A 19,483-nucleotide genomic window follows, 5' to 3' on the forward strand; every position below is an offset into this window, starting at 1 on the left:
AGTCATATTAGTTTCACCTGAATCTATAACTCACACTGTGCAATTGGCACTGTACCAAAAGTGTTACTTTAGTAGGCTACTTTGTGGTTGGCGATGAGTGTTCAACCCATTGCGTTCCGATAGTGGGAGGAGACAGTTCAGCTTGTGCCACATGTGATAATAATATGTGATAATAATATTTAGAGCGCTACAAGTGGCTGCGGTTCAAAGCATAAACCAAGGGGTTAGACCATGTCCAATGAGCTTTTCCAAGGACCTCCCCACATTTCCGTTGACAGTTCCCGATGTTTATAAACATGACTCTAGACTGAGAGTCAAACTCACCAAGTCCAAAGAGCAGACTGGCCTCAATAGTCTGGTTCAAGATGGGAATCGATCACATCTTTTGGTCTTTCATCCTTTGAGGACGCTCAACTGCGGCTCTGTGACACAGCGCACTGGATCACATGCAGACTTGGTACCACCAAGGACAGTGGCGGATTAATCGATAAGTAATAGTTTTTGCATTGCAAATATGACTACGTTTATTGGCTCTCTGTTTATTTTTATGGATGTCCTATTATATGCAAAATTGAACTATTGCATCGAAATAGATTTTTGCGTACCTGTTCGATTAGACCATAAACATTTAGAAAGACATACTATTCGCCAGACGGAGGAGAGAAAGAATGACCAACTAGTTGTTTTTAAAATAACGGCATTCAGTCAAGAATTTTATCTCAACCTTTTACCGGATTCTACATTTATTGCGCCCAACATCCCTCCTCACAGCGGCTCCTTAGCATCAAATTCCTCTGCAGCCACAGACCTGAGCCATTGCTTCTACTCTGGCGATGTCAATGCAGACCAGTTATCGTATGCTGCGCTGAGCCTCTGCAAAGGCTTACAAGGCGCCTTTTCTTACCAGGGCATGGAATATTTCATCAATCAGCTTTCGAACGAGAGGGCGAGAAGAACCCACGTCATACGCCGCCGGGGACGCGACGGGGACTCCAGCGGCAATTCCACCACGAACAGGTGTGGAGTAGGACCTGGTTTGACCCAAAGCATTTCAGGGTCTTTTGAGAAATATAAACACATGAAAGGACTGGAGATGGACAGCCTGACTGAAACTGTATTGAAGAGCTTGGGTAGATCAAAAAGATTTGCCTCCATCCCTAGGTTTGTGGAGGTTCTTGTCGTGGCTGATGAGTCTATGGCCAAATTTCACGGGGATGACTTGAAACATTACCTGTTGACCCTGATGTCTGTTGCTGCGAAGCTGTACAAGCACCCCAGCATCATGAACTACATAAACATAGTGGTAGTGGGCTTCATGGTGATCAACGAAGCAGAGAAAGGACCCAAGGTTTCCACCAATGCTGCCCTCACTCTACGCAGTTTCTGTTCTTGGCAGAAACATTTAAACAAATACAATGACAAGCACCCTGAATATTGGGACACTGCAATCCTATTCACCAAACAGGTAAGGAGTGGTGTCAACTCTTTTTGATGTTTGCTTGCAGATTAGCTTCCATGCAATCATCAATTATTTCCATTTGGAATAATTATCTCATTATGTAACCCAATACATTATCTGCAAATACAATACTAAGTGTTCTTTTATAGACACATCCCTGTGTGTTTACATGCAGCCTGATAATGGTGAGACAAGGTGGGTTTGGGTGTCAATTTCCCTTCTATTAAGGAAATCAACTAAAATTCCACTTCCAAATTCAAATTTTTACTCAATGCAAAAAAATGAAAACATTGCTTGCAATTGCACAGCTAACAAGCATCACATCTGTCTTTACATCTTAAAAGCCCCCCTCCTTTTTCCTATCATGAATCACGTTGCAGAAGATTTAGCATAACGGTCCACACTATTAGGATCACTGAGCCAAAAAAACATGCTCATGGAACAAGATTGAACCGTATGAACAAATATTGTTTAACATCTTTCAGGAAAGTGGGTATAGCCGGTCACCTATTTTCCCAACCCGACCATAGAGATAGATAGAGGACTCATCTTTATATCTGTGCCATTATAGCATCTGTGAAAGCATGGGCAGCACCATTGAGGCTACAACGCATAGGAATCCCCAGTCACTACTTTGACTACTTTAAATTGGCGGAAGCATGGTAGAAGCACTCAATGGCACTGCCCATGCTAAAACTGCCTTTTGGTCACTAGAGGCCTCTATCATTCTCTATGATCCCAACCTGAGTTGAGAAATGCCACAGGTAGAACAGGCCAGGCAGGGTTTTCACTAGCTCTGGTACAGGGCTTCAGTGCAGCTTGCTAACAGAATTCTCAGTATTAGCACTAACGCCCTGGACCAGAGCTAGGATTTTACACACTCATATGGTGGAATGGGAAGTATCCATTTCTCTGTGATGATCCACTCACTTCCAGCTGTGAGCCTTTAGTCCTGCCTCTCAGCCTGGACTCAGCCAGTCTGTCTGTTTTCCATTAAGCCTAGCTTGGCTGGAAGCACTCTGATGCACTGGTTCTCTTTGAGTGCATAGCAAAATGCATAACATTTCATTCTGAGACTGATTCTGTCCAACTGTGATCAAAGTGGTGTAAAATGATCCCACTTACATGGTGAAGATGCCTTGACCTATACAGTTACCCTGTGGGGATAAAGAGTGTTTATTGACTTTATTGGGGAGAGGGGTTATTGAATTGAATATTGTAGGCTAGAGGCATGGTGTTAATGTACTTGTATGAACAATGCAGTTGTATCGGATAAGAATTCTCACACTCAAATCAAATAAACTTGTATTTGAAAGTGTTGTACAATACATTTTTATCAGTTCCATTGTCAGACAGACCCCTTGGCACGTGGCAGTGGAATTGTTCTTCTCTGACAGCTATAACATTCCCTAAGCATCTTGCGGATTAAAGGGTTAGCTCACTGGGCCAGATTGTTTGCACATCAGAGAGCGAGACAGGGAGAGAGAGAGATAAAGAAATGGGCCCAACCAGAACAATGGACCAGATTGTAAGTGTTTTCTGCTTTAATATCTACCAAAAGATGGTGGATATGCAATGAAATAACAACACACTGATACGCGTAAGACAAATTACATTACACACCTACACATCTCCCCATCTCATCACAATCACCAGATGATCACATTTCATTTGTCTTCTGCAACAGGACTTGTGTGGAGCCACAACCTGTGACACCTTAGGCATGGCAGATGTGGGAACTATGTGTGATCCCAAGAGAAGCTGCTCTGTCATCGAGGATGACGGTCTCCCTTCAGCCTTCACCACTGCTCATGAATTGGGTGAGTGAAGATCACTCTTTATTGTGTATTATCGGTATCATTAAGACCCTCTATGGAAAGGGTTCTACATGGATCCCAAAAGTGTTCTACCTAGAACCAAAAGGGTTTTTACCATGAACAAAAAATGGTTCTTCTAAGGGTTCTCCTATACACCAAATCAGATGTTTATAAACAACGTTCTGATTTGGTGTATAGGAGAACCCTTAGAAGAACCATTTTTAGTTAAATCTGTGTAGAGGAAAAGGGTTACAGAAGGATTTTTATGCCTTGAGACCACTGAGTCACGGATTGTGTATGGGTGCCATTCAGAAGGTGAATGTGCAAGACACATAATTTAAGTGACATTGAATGGGGTATAGTAGTATATGCCAGTTGCACCGGTTTGAGTCAAGAACTGCAACGATGCTGAGTTTCTCATGCTCAACAGTTTCCCGTGTGTATCAAGAATGGTCCACTACCCAAAGAACATCCAGCCAATTTGACACAATTGTGGGACGTATTGAAGTCAACATGGGCCAGCATCCCTGTGGAATGTTTTCAACACCTTGTAAAGTCCATGCCTCGATGAATTGTGGCTGTTCAGAGAGCAAAAGGGGGTGCAACTCAATATTAGGAAGGTGTGTATACACATCTAAACTATTAAATAACACACATGGAATCATGTAGTAACCAAAAAAAGTGAAAAAACGAATCTAAATATATTTTGAATTTGAGATTCTTCAGTAGCCATCCTTTGCCTTGATGACAACGTTGCAAACTCTTGGCATTCTCTCAACCAGCTTCATGAGATGGTCACCTGGAATGCATTTCAATTAGCAGGTATGCCTGGTTTAAAGTTAATTTGTGGAATTTCTTTCCTTAATGCGTTTGAGCCAATCAGTTGTGTTGTGACAAGGTAGGGGTGGTATACAGAAGATAGCTCAAATAAGCAAAGAGAAACAATAGTCCATCATTACTTTAAGACATGAAGGTCAGTCAATGTGGAAAACTTCAAGAACATTAGAACGTTTCTTCAAGTGCAGTCGCAAAAACCATTAAGCGCTATGATGAAACTGGCTCTCATGAGGACCTCCACAGGAAAGGAAGACCCAGAGTGAGGATAATTTCATTAGAGTTACCAGCCTCAGAAATTGCAGCCCAAATAAATGCTTGACAGAGTTCAAGTAACAGACACATCTCAACATCAACTGTTCAGAGGAGACCGCGTGAATCAGGTCTTCATGTTCGAATTGCTGCAAAGAAACCATTACTAACGGACACCAATAATAAGAAGAGACTTGCTTGGGCCAAGAAACACGAGCAATGGAGATTAGACTGTTGGAAATCTGTCCTTTGGTCTGATGAGTCCAAATTGAGAATTTTGCCGTGTCTTTGTGAGATGCAGAGTAGGTGAATGGATGATCTCTGCATGTCTGGTTCCCACCGTGAAGCATGGAGGAGGTGTGATGGTGTGGGAGTGCTATGCTGGTGACACTGTTTCTGATTTAAATAGAACTCAAGGCACACTTAACCAGCATGGCTACCACAGCATTCTGCAGCGATACGCCATCCCATCTGGTTTGTGTTTAGTGGGACTATCATTTGTTTTCAACAGGACAATGACCCAACACACCTACAGCTTGTGTAAGGGCTATTTGACCAAAAAGGAGCATGATGGAGAGCTGCATCACAAGACCTGGCCTCCACAATCACCCAACCTCAACCCAATTGAGATGGTTTGGGATGAGTTGGACCGCAGAGTGAAGGAAAAGCAGCCAACAAGTGCTCAGCATATGTGGGAACTCCTTCAACACTGTTGGAAAAGCATTTCAGGTGAAGCTGGTTGAGAGGATGCAAAGCTGTCATCAAGGCAATGGGTGGCTACTTTGAAGAATCTCAAATATAAAATATATTTTGATTTGTTTAACATTTGTTTGGTTACTACATTATTCCATATATGTTATTTCATAGTTTTGATGTCTTCACTATTTTTCTTCAATGTAGAAATTACTAAAAATAAAGAAAAACCATTGAATGAGTATGTGTGTCCAAACGTTTGACCGGTACTGTATATAAACAATATCTAAAGAAATCCACACACTCTCACACACATTCCTAGAGTAGATTATACAGTATAAGCAAATCCAATGTAAGACAATGGAGAGTGAGGTATGTTACAGCATTCTTTCTCTCCCTCTCTCACATGTACACACATACCACAGTGTCCCATCCGCACGACACAGGGATTCTTTAGCCAAATAGCCCAGTACTGTACTGCCGACCGTCACATTGTACAGCGCCATATTTTCTGTTTCATCCTACCCAGAGGGTTTTTCATTTTTTCATGGAATAGAAACACCATAATATTAATCTAATTAATTAAGCAAGTACCAATCAAAAGTTTGGACACACCTACTCATTCCAGGATTTTTCTTTATTTTTACTATTTTTTTTACATATTTACAAGGACAGCCTACTCCTTCCTCCCCGTCGGGGAATTGAACCCCGGTCTCCCGCGTGCCCTCCCAGTCTCTGGTAATGCCAATATGGAAGACAATCGAATGCTTCTCAAAGATGCCCTCTGGAGGTCAAATTAGTTTGCATTAAACAGAAAAAATGCCTGACAATTATGCCATGCCACAGAATGCTGCAGCTGCACGCAAGGTGTGCCTCAGTATGACACAACTTTTAAAGGAGGAACCTACAATGTGATTTTCTGGAAAAAATGTCTAATTTTGTCTGTCATAGTTGAAGTGTACCTATGATGAAAATTACAGGCCTCTCTCATCTTTTTAAGTGGGAGAACTTGCACAACTGGTGGCTGACTAAATACTTTTTTACCCCACTGTATACTCAAATAGGGGTCCTTATATTTGTCCTGTTTCACTGCATGTACAAGAGGGTAACTTGTACAAGTGTGTTTCTTGTACATTCCAACTACCCCTGAGACACTGTCAGCGAGCGGGGTCATGGTCAGGGATCAGCCATTATTGACGGCGGTTAAGTGCCTTGTTCAAGGGCAGATCTACAGATTGTTCACCTTGCCGGCTTGGGGATTCAAACAAGCAAACCGGCCCAACACTCTAAGCGCTAGGCTACCTGCCCCCCTGTTTTCAAATAGATAGATTGGTCCAGGCAAATAGATAAATTGGTCCAAGCAATTTAATACCAAAAAGTATTAAGATCTGATCATTTGACCCTGTTCCGTTTGTGAAAATAGCGACAATTTTGCCGGCCGCCTACGATACTGTCATCTACATTATACGATAGTTATTTGTAAATACAGACCAGAGCCATGCAGAGGACCAACCATACACAGAACTCTGCATTTACAAACCAGAATAAAATGTGCAGGCTATTGTGACATCGTGGTGATTTGATCTATGGGGACAGCCGAAGAACCCTTATAGGTTCTAGATAGCATGTGAAGACTAAATAATAATAATAATATATTTATTTTATATTGTGCTTTTCATTACAGGTAGAATCAAAGTCATTATTAAAAATAAAAACAACAAAAAACAAAAATGTTTACAAAACAAATGTAGGGATCTGGCAGTACTTGGGTGATGGTCTTCCACAGTTTTAGATGACAGGAGGTTCATAAAGTTGTATCTTGAAAGGAGGGATGGAACAGCCAGGCAGGGAGGTAGACACATCTGACAAACAGACCACGGAGCTCTTCATTGGGCATCTTGTCATCTTCGATGTTCACAGCTAATTAATAATATGTCGATGCCCAAGTAGACTTGTATGTTATTATGTTATTGCCAGAGTGAACATGTAAGCATTATGCACGTCTTGCACAAAAGATGATAGGTGTTGATGATGTCATGTGGTGTTAACTAATTCAATTGTAGTCTGTTGTTGCGGATGTACTGCACAGTTCATCAATCTCCATAGAAATGAGATGTTGTAAATTGGACCAAAGAGCATACATAATCCCTCAATGTATGAACTGCCCAAGGGGGTCCTTGACTCCCCACGTGCACGTGCAAAATTTGATTACCAATTCTAATCTGTCAGACATTGGTGGGGGGAAAAAAACATGGCCCCATTGAAAACTCTTGAACTTTTCTCACCTTCTTCCTTTGATCAAGTGAAATGGGTGTCATTCTGTACATTACCATTGAAGCCATTTTTGTCAAGGCTGGTATTATTAATGAGACAACAAGTGACAGTTGCATCAAGTGTTTTCAATCATCCATGTGGAGCTGTGAAGGAAGTAAAGCCTGAAAACAGATGGGGAAGTACTAGCAGATGTGAGGCCCCATTGAGATGCACTGGTTTAAGGTGCACACTTCTATGAACTAATTATAGACTTTCCTTCAAAAAGGACCCTGTCATATTTGACATCCCTTTGTGAAGTCGTCATCTCCGTGTGGGATGAGATGACTTGCCTTGTTGTTGGAAACAAAGTCCTCAGTTCCATCTTACAGTTTTCCTTCCACTGCCTGTGACTATTAAACTTCATATGACAGCATTGTGAAAATACATACTAGCCCTACAACATATAGTATCATTGTATGCTTTATGATTTAGAAGAGAAGTATGGCGATCCAACTTCAGTCCTGCCGTGAACAGATGCATTGAAGAAGACTAGTAAATCACCCTGACTCTCATTGTCCTCGTCCCAATGAATATGTGATTATGTTCCACTGTCAGTGGTCTTCGCTACAAACGTAAGCAGCTGGTACCAGGCCAGGCTATCGCCGTGAGCTACTGCAGGCTGAGCAAAACAAATGGACATTGCAAACTTAATAAAAGGGGGAAATATCTGCAACCAAACTACCACTTGACAATAGCAAGGTCTCAATGGCTTGTTGAGCAGAGAATGGGATTTTTTAAATCATCCTCTAATTAGTACATGGGTGTCAAACTCATTCCATGGAGGGCCTAGTGTCTGCAGGTTTTTGTTTTATCCTTTCAATTAAGACCTAGACAACCAGGTGAGGGGAGTTCCTTTGCAATTAGTGACCTTAATTTCTCAATTAAATACAAAGGAGGTGCTAAAAGGCGCAGACACTCGGCCCTCCATGGAATGAGCTTGACACGTGAATTAGAACATTATTGGAATTTTTTGATGATGATTGACATTGATTAAAATGACGATGATGAGATGAAATAACCTGGTATTCTCAAACCAATGTTCTGTATTTTCAGATTTTCTAGTCATTCTGGTCATATTTCCTCCCTGTGCTATTTCTTCTGTCCTTCAGGCCATGTCTTCAACATGCCCCATGACAATGTGAACGCCTGCAAGGAGGTGTTTGGGAAGCTCAAGGACAACCACATGATGTCCCCCACGCTGATCCAGATTGACCGTGCCAACCCCTGGTCTGTGTGCAGTGCAGCCATCATTACAGACTTCCTGGACAGAGGCCACGGTCAGTCAGCCACTCAGCTCGTTCTCTGTAAATTGGAGCTGTCATACAATGTGCATGCATGTGCATGTGAGTTCTGCTTGTGTAAATTATAGCTGTCATACAAATGTATATATGCCCCCCCTCCTTTGAAAAACATCAGACTTTGTTCTCACTCTTGCAGCAAATCAACTCTTACAGCAAAACAGTTCTTACTATTGGAGTTCTTGAATGGGGCAATGCAATTAGAAGCAATAGCATTGGAGTTCATGGGCCTCATGTCAAATACTGTTCCTGTTCAACATCTGCATTAGCTGACTGTGACATATAACGAGCTTCAACGTTTGTTTAATGTTTTAAAAAATACTTGGGTTTTTTGCACAGGTATTTGCACTTATTTGGGCTGGAAAATATGACTATGTAATGGTTTACAAAAAGCTTTGCACAGCTGATATCTTGACTCTGTGGTTGTTTTTCTTCGAAAGGGGACTGTCTTCTGGATCAGCCCCAAAAACTGCTGGCTCTGCCTGAGAGCCTCCCAGGCACCAACTACAGCCTCCACCGCCAGTGTGAGCTGGCCTTCGGTACGGGCTCCAAGCCCTGTCCCTACATGCAGCACTGCTCCAAGCTGTGGTGCACGGGCAAGGCCAGAGGCCAGCTGGTCTGCCAGACACGTCATTTCCCCTGGGCCGATGGCACCAGCTGTGGCAACAGTAAGCTCTGCTTCCGAGGGGTGTGCACCGACAAGAACAATACCAATAAGACCAAGGTGAGCACACTCACTGTCAGTGTTCTGATCTGCTTAGTTATTACTATTGATATAGATGTTGATAGAGACTGATCTCACAATGAATACAATGATTTCACAATCTAACAATAATGAAACATCTATATCTTTGTAATAATATGTACTGTAAACTATATTTCTGAATGTACACTAAAATGTTACTATTGGTTCTACGTGTAATTTAGAGTACAGGTTCTAAATGTGTGTAGTTCTCCTACAGGTGGACGGTGGATGGGGGACGTGGGGTGTGTATGGGTCATGTTCCAGAACCTGTGGGGGAGGAGTTCAGCTGGCCAAAAGAGACTGTAACAACCCTGTTCCAGAATATGGGGGGAAATACTGCCAAGGACTCCGTGTGAAGCATCGCTCCTGCAATTTGGACGCCTGCCCAGAACCAGGTAGAACTCATTGTGAAGTTTTAAGTAATCCTTAATTACATTCTTTTCGAAAAATGCATTTTGCTTCCTTACCACAAGAAATAAGATTTGCTGACATGCTAATACAGTGCCTTGCGAAAGTATTCGGCCCCCTTGAACTTTGCGACCTTTTGCCACATTTCAGGCTTCAAACATAAAGATATAAAACTGTATATATAAAAATGTATTTTTTTGTGAAGAATCAACAACAAGTGGGACACAATCATGAAGTGGAACGACATTTATTGGATATTTCAAACTTTTTTAACAAATCAAAAACTGAAAAATTGGGCGTGCAAAATTATTCAGCCCCTTTGCTTTCAGTGCAGCAAACTCTCTCCAGAAGTTCAGTGAGGATCTCTGAATGATCCAATGTTGACCTAAATGACTAATGATGATAAATACAATCCACCTGTGTGTAATCAAGTCTCCGTATAAATGCACCTGCACTGTGATAGTCTCAGAGGTCCGTTAAAAGCGCAGAGAGCATCATGAAGAACAAGGAACACACCAGGCAGGTCCGAGATACTGTTGTGAAGAAGTTTAAAGCCGGATTTGGATACAAAAAGATTTCCCAAGCTTTAAACATCCCAAGGAGCACTGTGCAAGCGATAATATTGAAATGGAAGGAGTATCAGACCACTGCAAATCTACCAAGACCTGGCCGTCCCTCTAAACTTTCAGCTCATACAAGGAGAAGACTGATCAGAGATGCAGCCAAGAGGCCCATGATCACTCTGGATGAACTGCAGAGATCTACAGCTGAGGTGGGACACTCTGTCCATAGGACAACAATCAGTCGTATATTGCACAAATCTGGCCTTTATGGAAGAGTGGCAAGAAGAAAGCCATTTCTTAAAGATATCCATAAAAAGTGTCATTTAAAGTTTGCCACAAGCCACCTGGGAGACACACCAAACATGTGGAAGAAGGTGCTCTGGTCAGATGAAACCAAAATGGAACTTTTTGGCAACAATGCAAAACGTTATGTTTGGCGTAAAAGCAACACAGCTCATCACCCTGAACACACCATCCCCACTGTCAAACATGGTGGTGGCAGCATCATGGTTTGGGCCTGCTTTTCTTCAGCAGGGACAGGGAAGATGGTTAAAATTGATGGGAAGATGGATGGAGCCAAATACAGGACCATTCTGGTAGAAAACCTGATGGAGTCTGCAAAAGACCTGAGACTGGGACGGATATTTGTCTTCCAACAAGACAATGATCCAAAACATAAAGCAAAATCTACAATGGAATGGTTCAAAAATAAACATATCCAGGTGTTAGAATGGCCAAGTCAAAGTCCATACCTGAATCCAATCGAGAATCTGTGGAAAGAACTGAAAACTGCTGTTCACAAATGCTCTCCATCCAACCTCACTGAGTTCGCGCTGTTTTGCAAGGAGAAATGGGAAAAAATGTCAGTCTCTCGATGTGCAAAACTGATAGAGACATACCCCAAGCGACTTACAGCTGTAATCGCAGCAAAAGGTGGCGCTACAAAGTATTAACTTAAGGGGGCTGAATAATTTTGCACGCCCAATTTTTCAGTTTTTGATTTGTTAAAAAAGTTTGAAATATCCAATAAATGTCGTTCCACTTCATGATTGTGTCCCACTTGTTGTTGAGTCTTCACATTCACAAAAAAATACAGTTTTATATCTTTATGTTTGAAGCCTGAAATGTGGCAAAAGTTCGCAAAGTTTAAGGGGGCCGAATACTTTCGCAAGGCACTGTATGTAAAAATACGTGTGAAACAACAGTCCCACTTTAAAATTACAGTTTGAAATGTTAAAGAAAGCCATTAGTCCATGGTAAAGCTTATACAGAAGCTTCAGAAATCATTCATAAGCAAACGTCATGTTATATGAACAGTGGTAAAAGGTAATGTCACATTTGGCAATGCACCAGATGTAATCAACACGTTTCACTGCACCTATCCAACCATATTTTATTTATTATTATTATTTTTTTTTTGTCAAGCATGAATGTAGTGCTCATGAAGACTTTTTGAATGTCCTAAAGCCTTTATAAGTTGCTTCATTAAAGGATGACCCACATGTTTTTTTTACAGATGTGTACTCGTATGGATCCACGTTACTAATAAGCATACAATCCATAGGCAAAAGCTTCCGTGAGGAGCAGTGTGAGGCGTTCAACGGATTCAGCCTCAACACCAACAGGCTCTCAGCGTCTGTGGTGTGGGTCCCGAAATATTCTGGAGTGTCACCCAAGGACAAGTGCAAGCTCATCTGCAGAGCCAATGGAACAGGCTACTTCTATGTCCTTGCTCCAAAGGTGAGTACCGCACAAACACAAGCTGGCTAATCGAACTTAAATAACCCCAACCCAAAAACCCCAACAAGGAACAGGTGAAAACTATTAGACAAAACCAAACAAAAAGGGAAAAAGGGATCGGTGGTAGCTAGTAGACCGGCGACGACGACGGAAGGGGAGCCACCTTCGGTGATATTCGTGACAATAACCTTGCTATTGAGAAAGGCCGCCGTAGGCAGACCTGGCTCTCAAAAGAAAACAGGCTATGTGCACACTGCCCACAAAATGAGGTGGAACCTGAGTTACACTTCCTAATTTAAAAAATGTATATATTTTACCTTTATTTAACCAGGCAAGTCAGTTAAGAAATCCTTATTTTCAATGACAGCCTAGGAACAGTGGGTTAACTGCCTGTTCAGGGGCAGAACGACAGATTTGTACCTTGTCCGCTCAGGGGTTTGAACTTGCAACCTTCCGGTTACTTGTCCAACGCTCTAACCACTAGGCAACCCTAACCTCCTGCCAAATATACAGTATGACCATATTAGAAACACATATTTCCCTCAGTTTACACAGACCCACAAAGAATTCCAAAACAAATTGGGATAAAATCTCATATAAATTGGGTGAAATACCACGGTGTGCCATCAAGATTTATCACAGTGTGCAATCAAGCAGCAAAATTTGTGATCTGCTGCCACAAGAAAAGGTGAACCAGTGAAGGACAAACACCATTGTAAATACAACCCATATTTATCTTTGTTTATTTTCCCTTTTGTACTTGAACTATTTGCACATAATTGTAACACTGTACATGGCCATAATATGACATTTGAAATGTGTCTATTCCTTTGAAACTTGTGACTTAATGTTTACTGTTAATTTTTGATAGATTATTTCACTTTTGTTTATTATCTATTTCACTTGCTTTGACAATGTAAACATGTTTCCCATGCCAATAAAGCCCTTTGAATTTAACTGAATTGAATTGAGAGAGAGAGAGAGACAGCAGGCATGGACTGTGTTGTTTACAGCTGTTGTATCTCGGCAAGTATTTAGACAACCAACCAACCAACCAAGCACTGAAACAAGCTTTTATATCAATACATACCAGACCTCTCTTTCCCTTTGAGCACTCTGATATTTAGACTTTCTTGTTTGCTGTTCTGTCTTTAGATGATCCAGATAGTTGCTGGATAGAAAAGTGTGGATCCATTTGGGGTCTTTTAGAATGGAATCTCTCTCTATCAATAACAATATCTAGCAATTACTCCAATCAGAATTGGATCAGAATTGGATAATTGTCCTCTGGATGCAAAGTATTGCTGTTCTCCCAAAACCTGACACCATTGGAAAGCTGGGATTCCCCTCTATTCAACACTGGCCATGTCATTCTGACAATTTTAAAATATATTCTTAGAATTAACAAATATCTCCAATGCAGTCAATGGATAGCCCCCTGAAACCTGAATATTTTTCCTTAGGTTATAGATAAACATGTCTCAGTTAGTTACCTTGCTTTGAAGTAGCCTAATTTAGCCATTTTCCACCTGATTCATTGAATGAGGAAATTATTTTATAAAGACATAAAAAGTATTTGGTTGTAAATGTAGGCCTAGTGTTGCAATCATCCTCAAGGAGAGACGTAAAGGCCGAGTGCAGTCCAAATTCCGTTTTTTCTGTGCTTTATATCATATTGTACAACTGCTGATGAAACTAACACTGTAAAAGTGTGAAAAAATTGATCAGTATTATTTCCTGATAGTTGCTGGTTGAAAATACACTCAACACAGGACATTCTAATCAGCAGGTTTGCTTTGGTGGGAGTACTGGCTTTCCATGGTGACATCACCATGCGATTCATTGGTTAATAGAACAATAACAAAAAGAGTTCCAAACCTCTCTGCCAATAACAGCTAGTTTTCAGTTTTCCCATCCCCATTTAGAGCACTCCCAAATAGTCCTAGCAGAATTCTTGCTTGAAATATTGTTTATTGCTAAAAAGCAGCTTTTGCCAATTTTAATGGAAATCTATTACAGTAAGGTCCTTAATTGTTACGCAGAAATTATTTGATATTGATATAAAATGGCTGCATTGGGCCTTTAAAGGGGCAATGTTGTATTTTGAGACAGTCTTGAATCTGCAAAGATACCAATAGGCAGAGGGTAGCCTACATTTTATGCTAATAGTCATAGTAATGATAATAATACATTTAATTTTGTAAAGGAGTTCCTTGCATCATACATATTTCCAGTTACCTTTTTGGCGCATTGTGTTACAGACCAAGTGACTTGAGCTTTCGGAAGTAAAAAATCTGTTCTACCTTAGTGTCAAGCTCACACACACACACACACACACACACACACACACACACACACACACACACACACACACACACACACACACACACACACACACACACACACACACACACACACACACACACACACACACACACACACACACACACACACACAAGCACTCTTTCTCTCGCTTCCTTTATCTCTCTCACTAATATATTCCCCTATTCAAACCAACAGGTTGTTGATGGAACACCCTGTTCTCCTGACACCTCTGCAGGCGGGCTGTGCAAACTCAGCTCCAATAAGAGGGAAATGTGGAGGGGACAACCAAAGATCAAGAAAGTGCGGGCATGTGTGACGGCAAGCTCAGCTCCAATAAGAGGTATGACAAGTGTGTCACCATACTTTATGTGTGTGGATGTCACCATACTTTATGTCACCATACTTTATGGACTTTATGTCACCAAAGATGCACTTTATGAAAGTGTCCGGATTGTTCACCAAACCATACTTTATGTACTTTAGTGTCATCATACGGTCACACAGTATGCTGTTCCCAGTGCATGCAAGAATCTGCTACTTTTTTGTACCATACTTTATGTCATCATACTTTATGTCATCATACCTTATGTCACCATACTTTATGTCACCATACTTTTTTCAGACATGGCTACAACTTTGTGGTGATGTTGCCTGTGGGAGCGTCCAACATTGACATCCGGCAGCGTGGCTACAGAGGCTTGGTTAACGTCACCATACTTTATGTCACAACTACCTAGCGGTGAAGAACCGACACGGCAAATACCTTCTGAATGGGAACTACGTGGTGTCAGCGGTGGAGCGGGACATCATTGTGAAGGGCAGCCTGCTGCGCTACAGCGGCACCACTAGTGCTGTGGAGATCCTCCAGGCCACCAGGCCTCTCCAGGAAGCACTGACCGTAGAGGTCCTCTCGGTGGGGAAGATGACTCCTCCCCGGGTCCGCTATTCATTCTTCCTGGCCCGGGAGCACCATAAGGAGGAGAACATCCTGAAGAAAATGGAGAGGAGCCATTCGCAGAACAGCGTCCTGATGGACCGCAACAAGGTGAAGCTAAAGGAGTCGTCGCACAAGTCCATGCCCCCGAACATGTGGTCGACGGGGGCATGGGAAGAGTGCACTGTGACCTGTGGGAACGGGCTCCAGAGTAGACTGGTTCAGTGTACGGACCCAGAGGGCAAAACAGCCACGGACTGTGACAGCTTACAGAGGCCGGCTGCCACCAGGGTATGTGGGGACCCCTGTCCCATGTGGGACATAGGCCAATGGTCGTCGTGTTCCAAGACATGCGGGAGGGGCTTCAAGCGGCGGCCGCTGCGTTGCACCACTCAGACTGGCATGCACCTACCCAGAGAGCACTGCTCTGGCATGAAGAAGCCACAGGAACTAGATTTCTGCACAGCGCAGCTGTGTTAGAGAAGTTCTATGTCTGCTGATTCTTTGTGTTGTTCCAGTGATGCTCTTGAAAAGAAAACCCATTCGCTGTCCTATTGGGCTCTGACAAACCCCCGTAGTGCATGGCATTGTTGGTATTTGAAACAGCGAAGGGAAAGAAAGTGGTAGAGATACAAAATGTGGGACCATTTCAGTTGAGTTGGAGTTACTGGCAGTGCCTGAATACTCGTACTTGTGTCCTAAGTAGTAGGGTTTTTGAGTATGCGAAAAATATAATGTTTTATTGTATGGGAAATTTCTAATATTGAGTGTTTTTAATGCCAGGACTTCTTTTGGCTTTTAATCTAATATGAATTCGCTGTACACTATTGAGGAAGATGATCGTGTTTATTAGATCCACGTGAGTTTGACAACAGCTGATAAACAGAAAAGGGGAGGGGCTGTACCAAAATGAACTAAAGGCAGGGAACAACCCTGCCTACTCATTAGATGATACCCTCTCAGTATGGATGAGCCTAGTATGTTGATATCTGTTGGTTACTGCAAATATTTTTAACAAACAGTGTGTTCTAAACCATATGTGGTAAGGTTAATACATTGTTTATTCTTTTAGTTATTTTAGTAGGCAAGAACGATGTTGGACATAGCCACAGCCATTCTACCTCTAGTGAGACAAAGAGTAAAACACAAATGCACACACAGCACTGGTCTAGGTACGGTCTATATACAGGAGGTCTATAGACTTGCTGTATTTGACACCAGACACTCAATCACCTTCAAATCAGCAACTGGATTATGGAGCAGTATGTTAGCTATCTTTGATTTATTGACATCTGAAACACCTGAAACAGAGAACATCTTTCATCTGTGATTCACCATCCCCATCTTTTCCTGTAATAATCTTATTGAAATGTGAAATGCAGTACTGTATCTGCAAAATATAAGACCTGTTTGGTCCATGCACTAGTTTCAAATGATATTTTTGTATTTACAATGGAATTTTATTAACATTGTTAATTGTTCATCTATTTAGGTACATTGACATAAATTAAATATAATTTTAAAAAAATTAAAAAAATACAATTGTAATCTGAACGATTTGCTAAACTCTTGTTAAAACCCTACAATATATGATTAAACAGTTGATAGTAATATTTCTCATATGATAATTAAACATTGTTAATGAAATATCCTATACACTTGAAAAGATGATCAGCAAATGGCAATTATAAAAGCAATTATGAATCGGATTTGAATCAATCCAGTGATGCAATAAAGCAGTGCAAATTTGGACAAACAATTCAACATTTTAAGAGAAAGAAACAATATGTGTATATATAGACATAGATAATCAAACGCACTGTATGTACTATATAACTAATGATTCGTTTCAAGTAATAATGTACTTGTATTGTGCAATGCATCATTTTCCTCTTAACGTTGTGTCTTGAACAGTGCAAATTTCACAACGCTCAAATTGCTTAGTCATGTTTCGCCAAAGAAAAATAGGATACTGAATATGAGGAAAGCCTTTGTACTGCAAGAGACACATCTCAGATTCACTACGTGAACTTGACATAGCATAGCTTTCTTACCTCTTGCAGTAGAGTGGATGCTGATATTCTTCCTGGTCCCCTTTTGCATGATGGTCATTTGAGAATTTGAGTTTCAAGTAAATACTATTAGTTACAGTGTGTTCAGTTCAGCTATTTCAATGCAATGCTGGTAAATTATCATAGGAACTTTACAAGACCATGTCACATCATCAGCAATGCAATTTCTGAAACTTTGTCCTCTCTACTGACTTTTCTAATAAAGCCTGTGTTACATTGTTATGTAATAATTGTTTTATTACAATGCATAAGAAAGGCTTTTTGTTTTGCTCTACATTTCATTTAGACCCACTGTCATTGAAAAGGTACTTTCCTAGCACAGAATCCACTCCCATGATACCATTCTGTTGTTTATTTTGTCTTGGTTCGGAGGAACCACATCTCCCATCTAAAAGATGGTTCCGGTATTCTTTGGAATTGGAATTGTTTCATTTTCTTTTGCATTATGTACAGCAAAAGACTTGCTCTTTCATCCGCTGCATTTGTATACTATGTATACATTCATCTGTGCACAAATAAATAACACGTGAATATTGTGTTCTTTGTGTTCTCATCACGTGTGTTTAATGTCAGGGATGTGGAGACAAGTAGTCAGATGATTCACACTCTCCCTCTCCGGGAATTACATACAGTAGGGAGCAGTAGCAACCAATGACCAGTTTTCATGCAGCGCAACACAAAAGTTGTCCAAGGGTTATTAAAAAGTAGCAATGGCATGTTGAGGCCCACAACTTTGAGTCAACATTGAACAATGTTGTGTGGTAGTGATGTGTTTACTGGCTAGCTACTGTATGTAGGCCTGCAACCTTTCTTAGATTTGCCAAAAAGTTGACAGATGCGTGGAAGTTGTTGGCTCTTTAACTGTAATAACACTGTGACCACTATCTTAAAGGGATAGTTCAGTAATCTTAAAGGGATAGTTCAGTAATCCTAAAGGGATAGTTCATTAATCTTAAAGGGATAGTTCAGTAATCTTAAAGGGATAGGTCAGTAATTTTACACATTTAGATATTTGTTTCCCTACCTTGAAAGCAGTCATATCTAAATATGTAAAATCCCTGAGCTATCACTTTAACTTAACTGTTTAGAATGCCAAAGATAAACATGATGAGGCGCAAACTGCTGTGCTTTTCAGTCTAGATCCCCAACTGATGATGCAGTCAAAGAGGCTCACGACCACAGCCTATCTCCAACACATCCACCTCATTCAGTCACTGTGGAATTTGCTGATTCAAGTGTTCTGGCTTCCCTGAAATAACAGTCACAGACCCACTACATCATGCCGCGTAATCCACGCCTATTGTTGGAGAGAGCTAGGCAGTCTCCCACATTAATTTTGTCTCACTGAGCATCGGGGCAGCTGGGTATTTTGAGAACACTTCGTTACCCAAAACCACTGACCGAGTAACTTTCACAAATGTTATCATATGTATTTGGTTGTCATTATCAACCGGGTAGTTTGGGTACTGGATGCTGATTGGCTAAAACATAATTTAGCAGTGTGTATGTGAGAATGTATACCATGACTATGGCGTTCAGGCTTTTCACCTTGATATCACTGCGCCTTTTCACCTCAATAAAATGGCTACATCAACAATAGTTTGACATGTCGATGTAGGAAAAAAAGCGTTTAGATGAACTTGAGAGAAATCGAAAAGAAAAGAACATTGTGAAACAAACAAGGTGGGCACGTACCTGCTTCACGGACTGGTGTGCAGAAAAAGGGACACATTGTGAGTTTGGGAATACAACATAAACGGAGCTGAACACCATTCTACGGGACTTTTATTGTTCAGTGAGAAACATGAATGGCGAAGAATATGGGATTAGCAGCTACGGTTTGAACAGACATATCAACGACCCCCCTCTCAGTCTGACATGGAGTATACAGAAGGACACTGAATTCGCAACAGGCAACAAAGTGTCTGTTGGCCTAATTAAAAAGTTGAGGAAAGAGGGGCATGACAAAGCTGCCCACCAGTGAATGGATGAGGTTACATATGGCATGTCACGTAAACTCACGTAAACTC

The 19,483-nt window shown here is 41.2% G+C and overlaps 1 protein-coding gene across 1 annotated transcript; it reads left to right on the forward strand.

Annotated features, from left to right (window-relative positions):
* The first annotated feature begins 235 nt into the window (after positions 1 to 235).
* LOC118372097 (A disintegrin and metalloproteinase with thrombospondin motifs 15-like) lies at positions 236 to 17,989 on the forward strand. Its single transcript, XM_052519383.1, is given in 9 exon segments — positions 236 to 1,465; positions 3,147 to 3,279; positions 8,478 to 8,645; positions 9,107 to 9,390; positions 9,629 to 9,806; positions 11,899 to 12,122; positions 14,643 to 14,719; positions 15,070 to 15,154; positions 15,157 to 17,989. Coding segments are annotated over 9 exon segments (2,805 nt in total). The 5' UTR covers positions 236 to 514; the 3' UTR covers positions 15,862 to 17,989.
* Positions 17,990 to 19,483: the final 1,494 nt, after the last annotated feature.

Source organism: Oncorhynchus keta, chromosome 1 (genome assembly GCF_023373465.1).
Source record: "Oncorhynchus keta strain PuntledgeMale-10-30-2019 chromosome 1, Oket_V2, whole genome shotgun sequence".
In the NCBI taxonomy this organism is placed as follows: domain Eukaryota; kingdom Metazoa; phylum Chordata; class Actinopteri; order Salmoniformes; family Salmonidae; genus Oncorhynchus; species Oncorhynchus keta.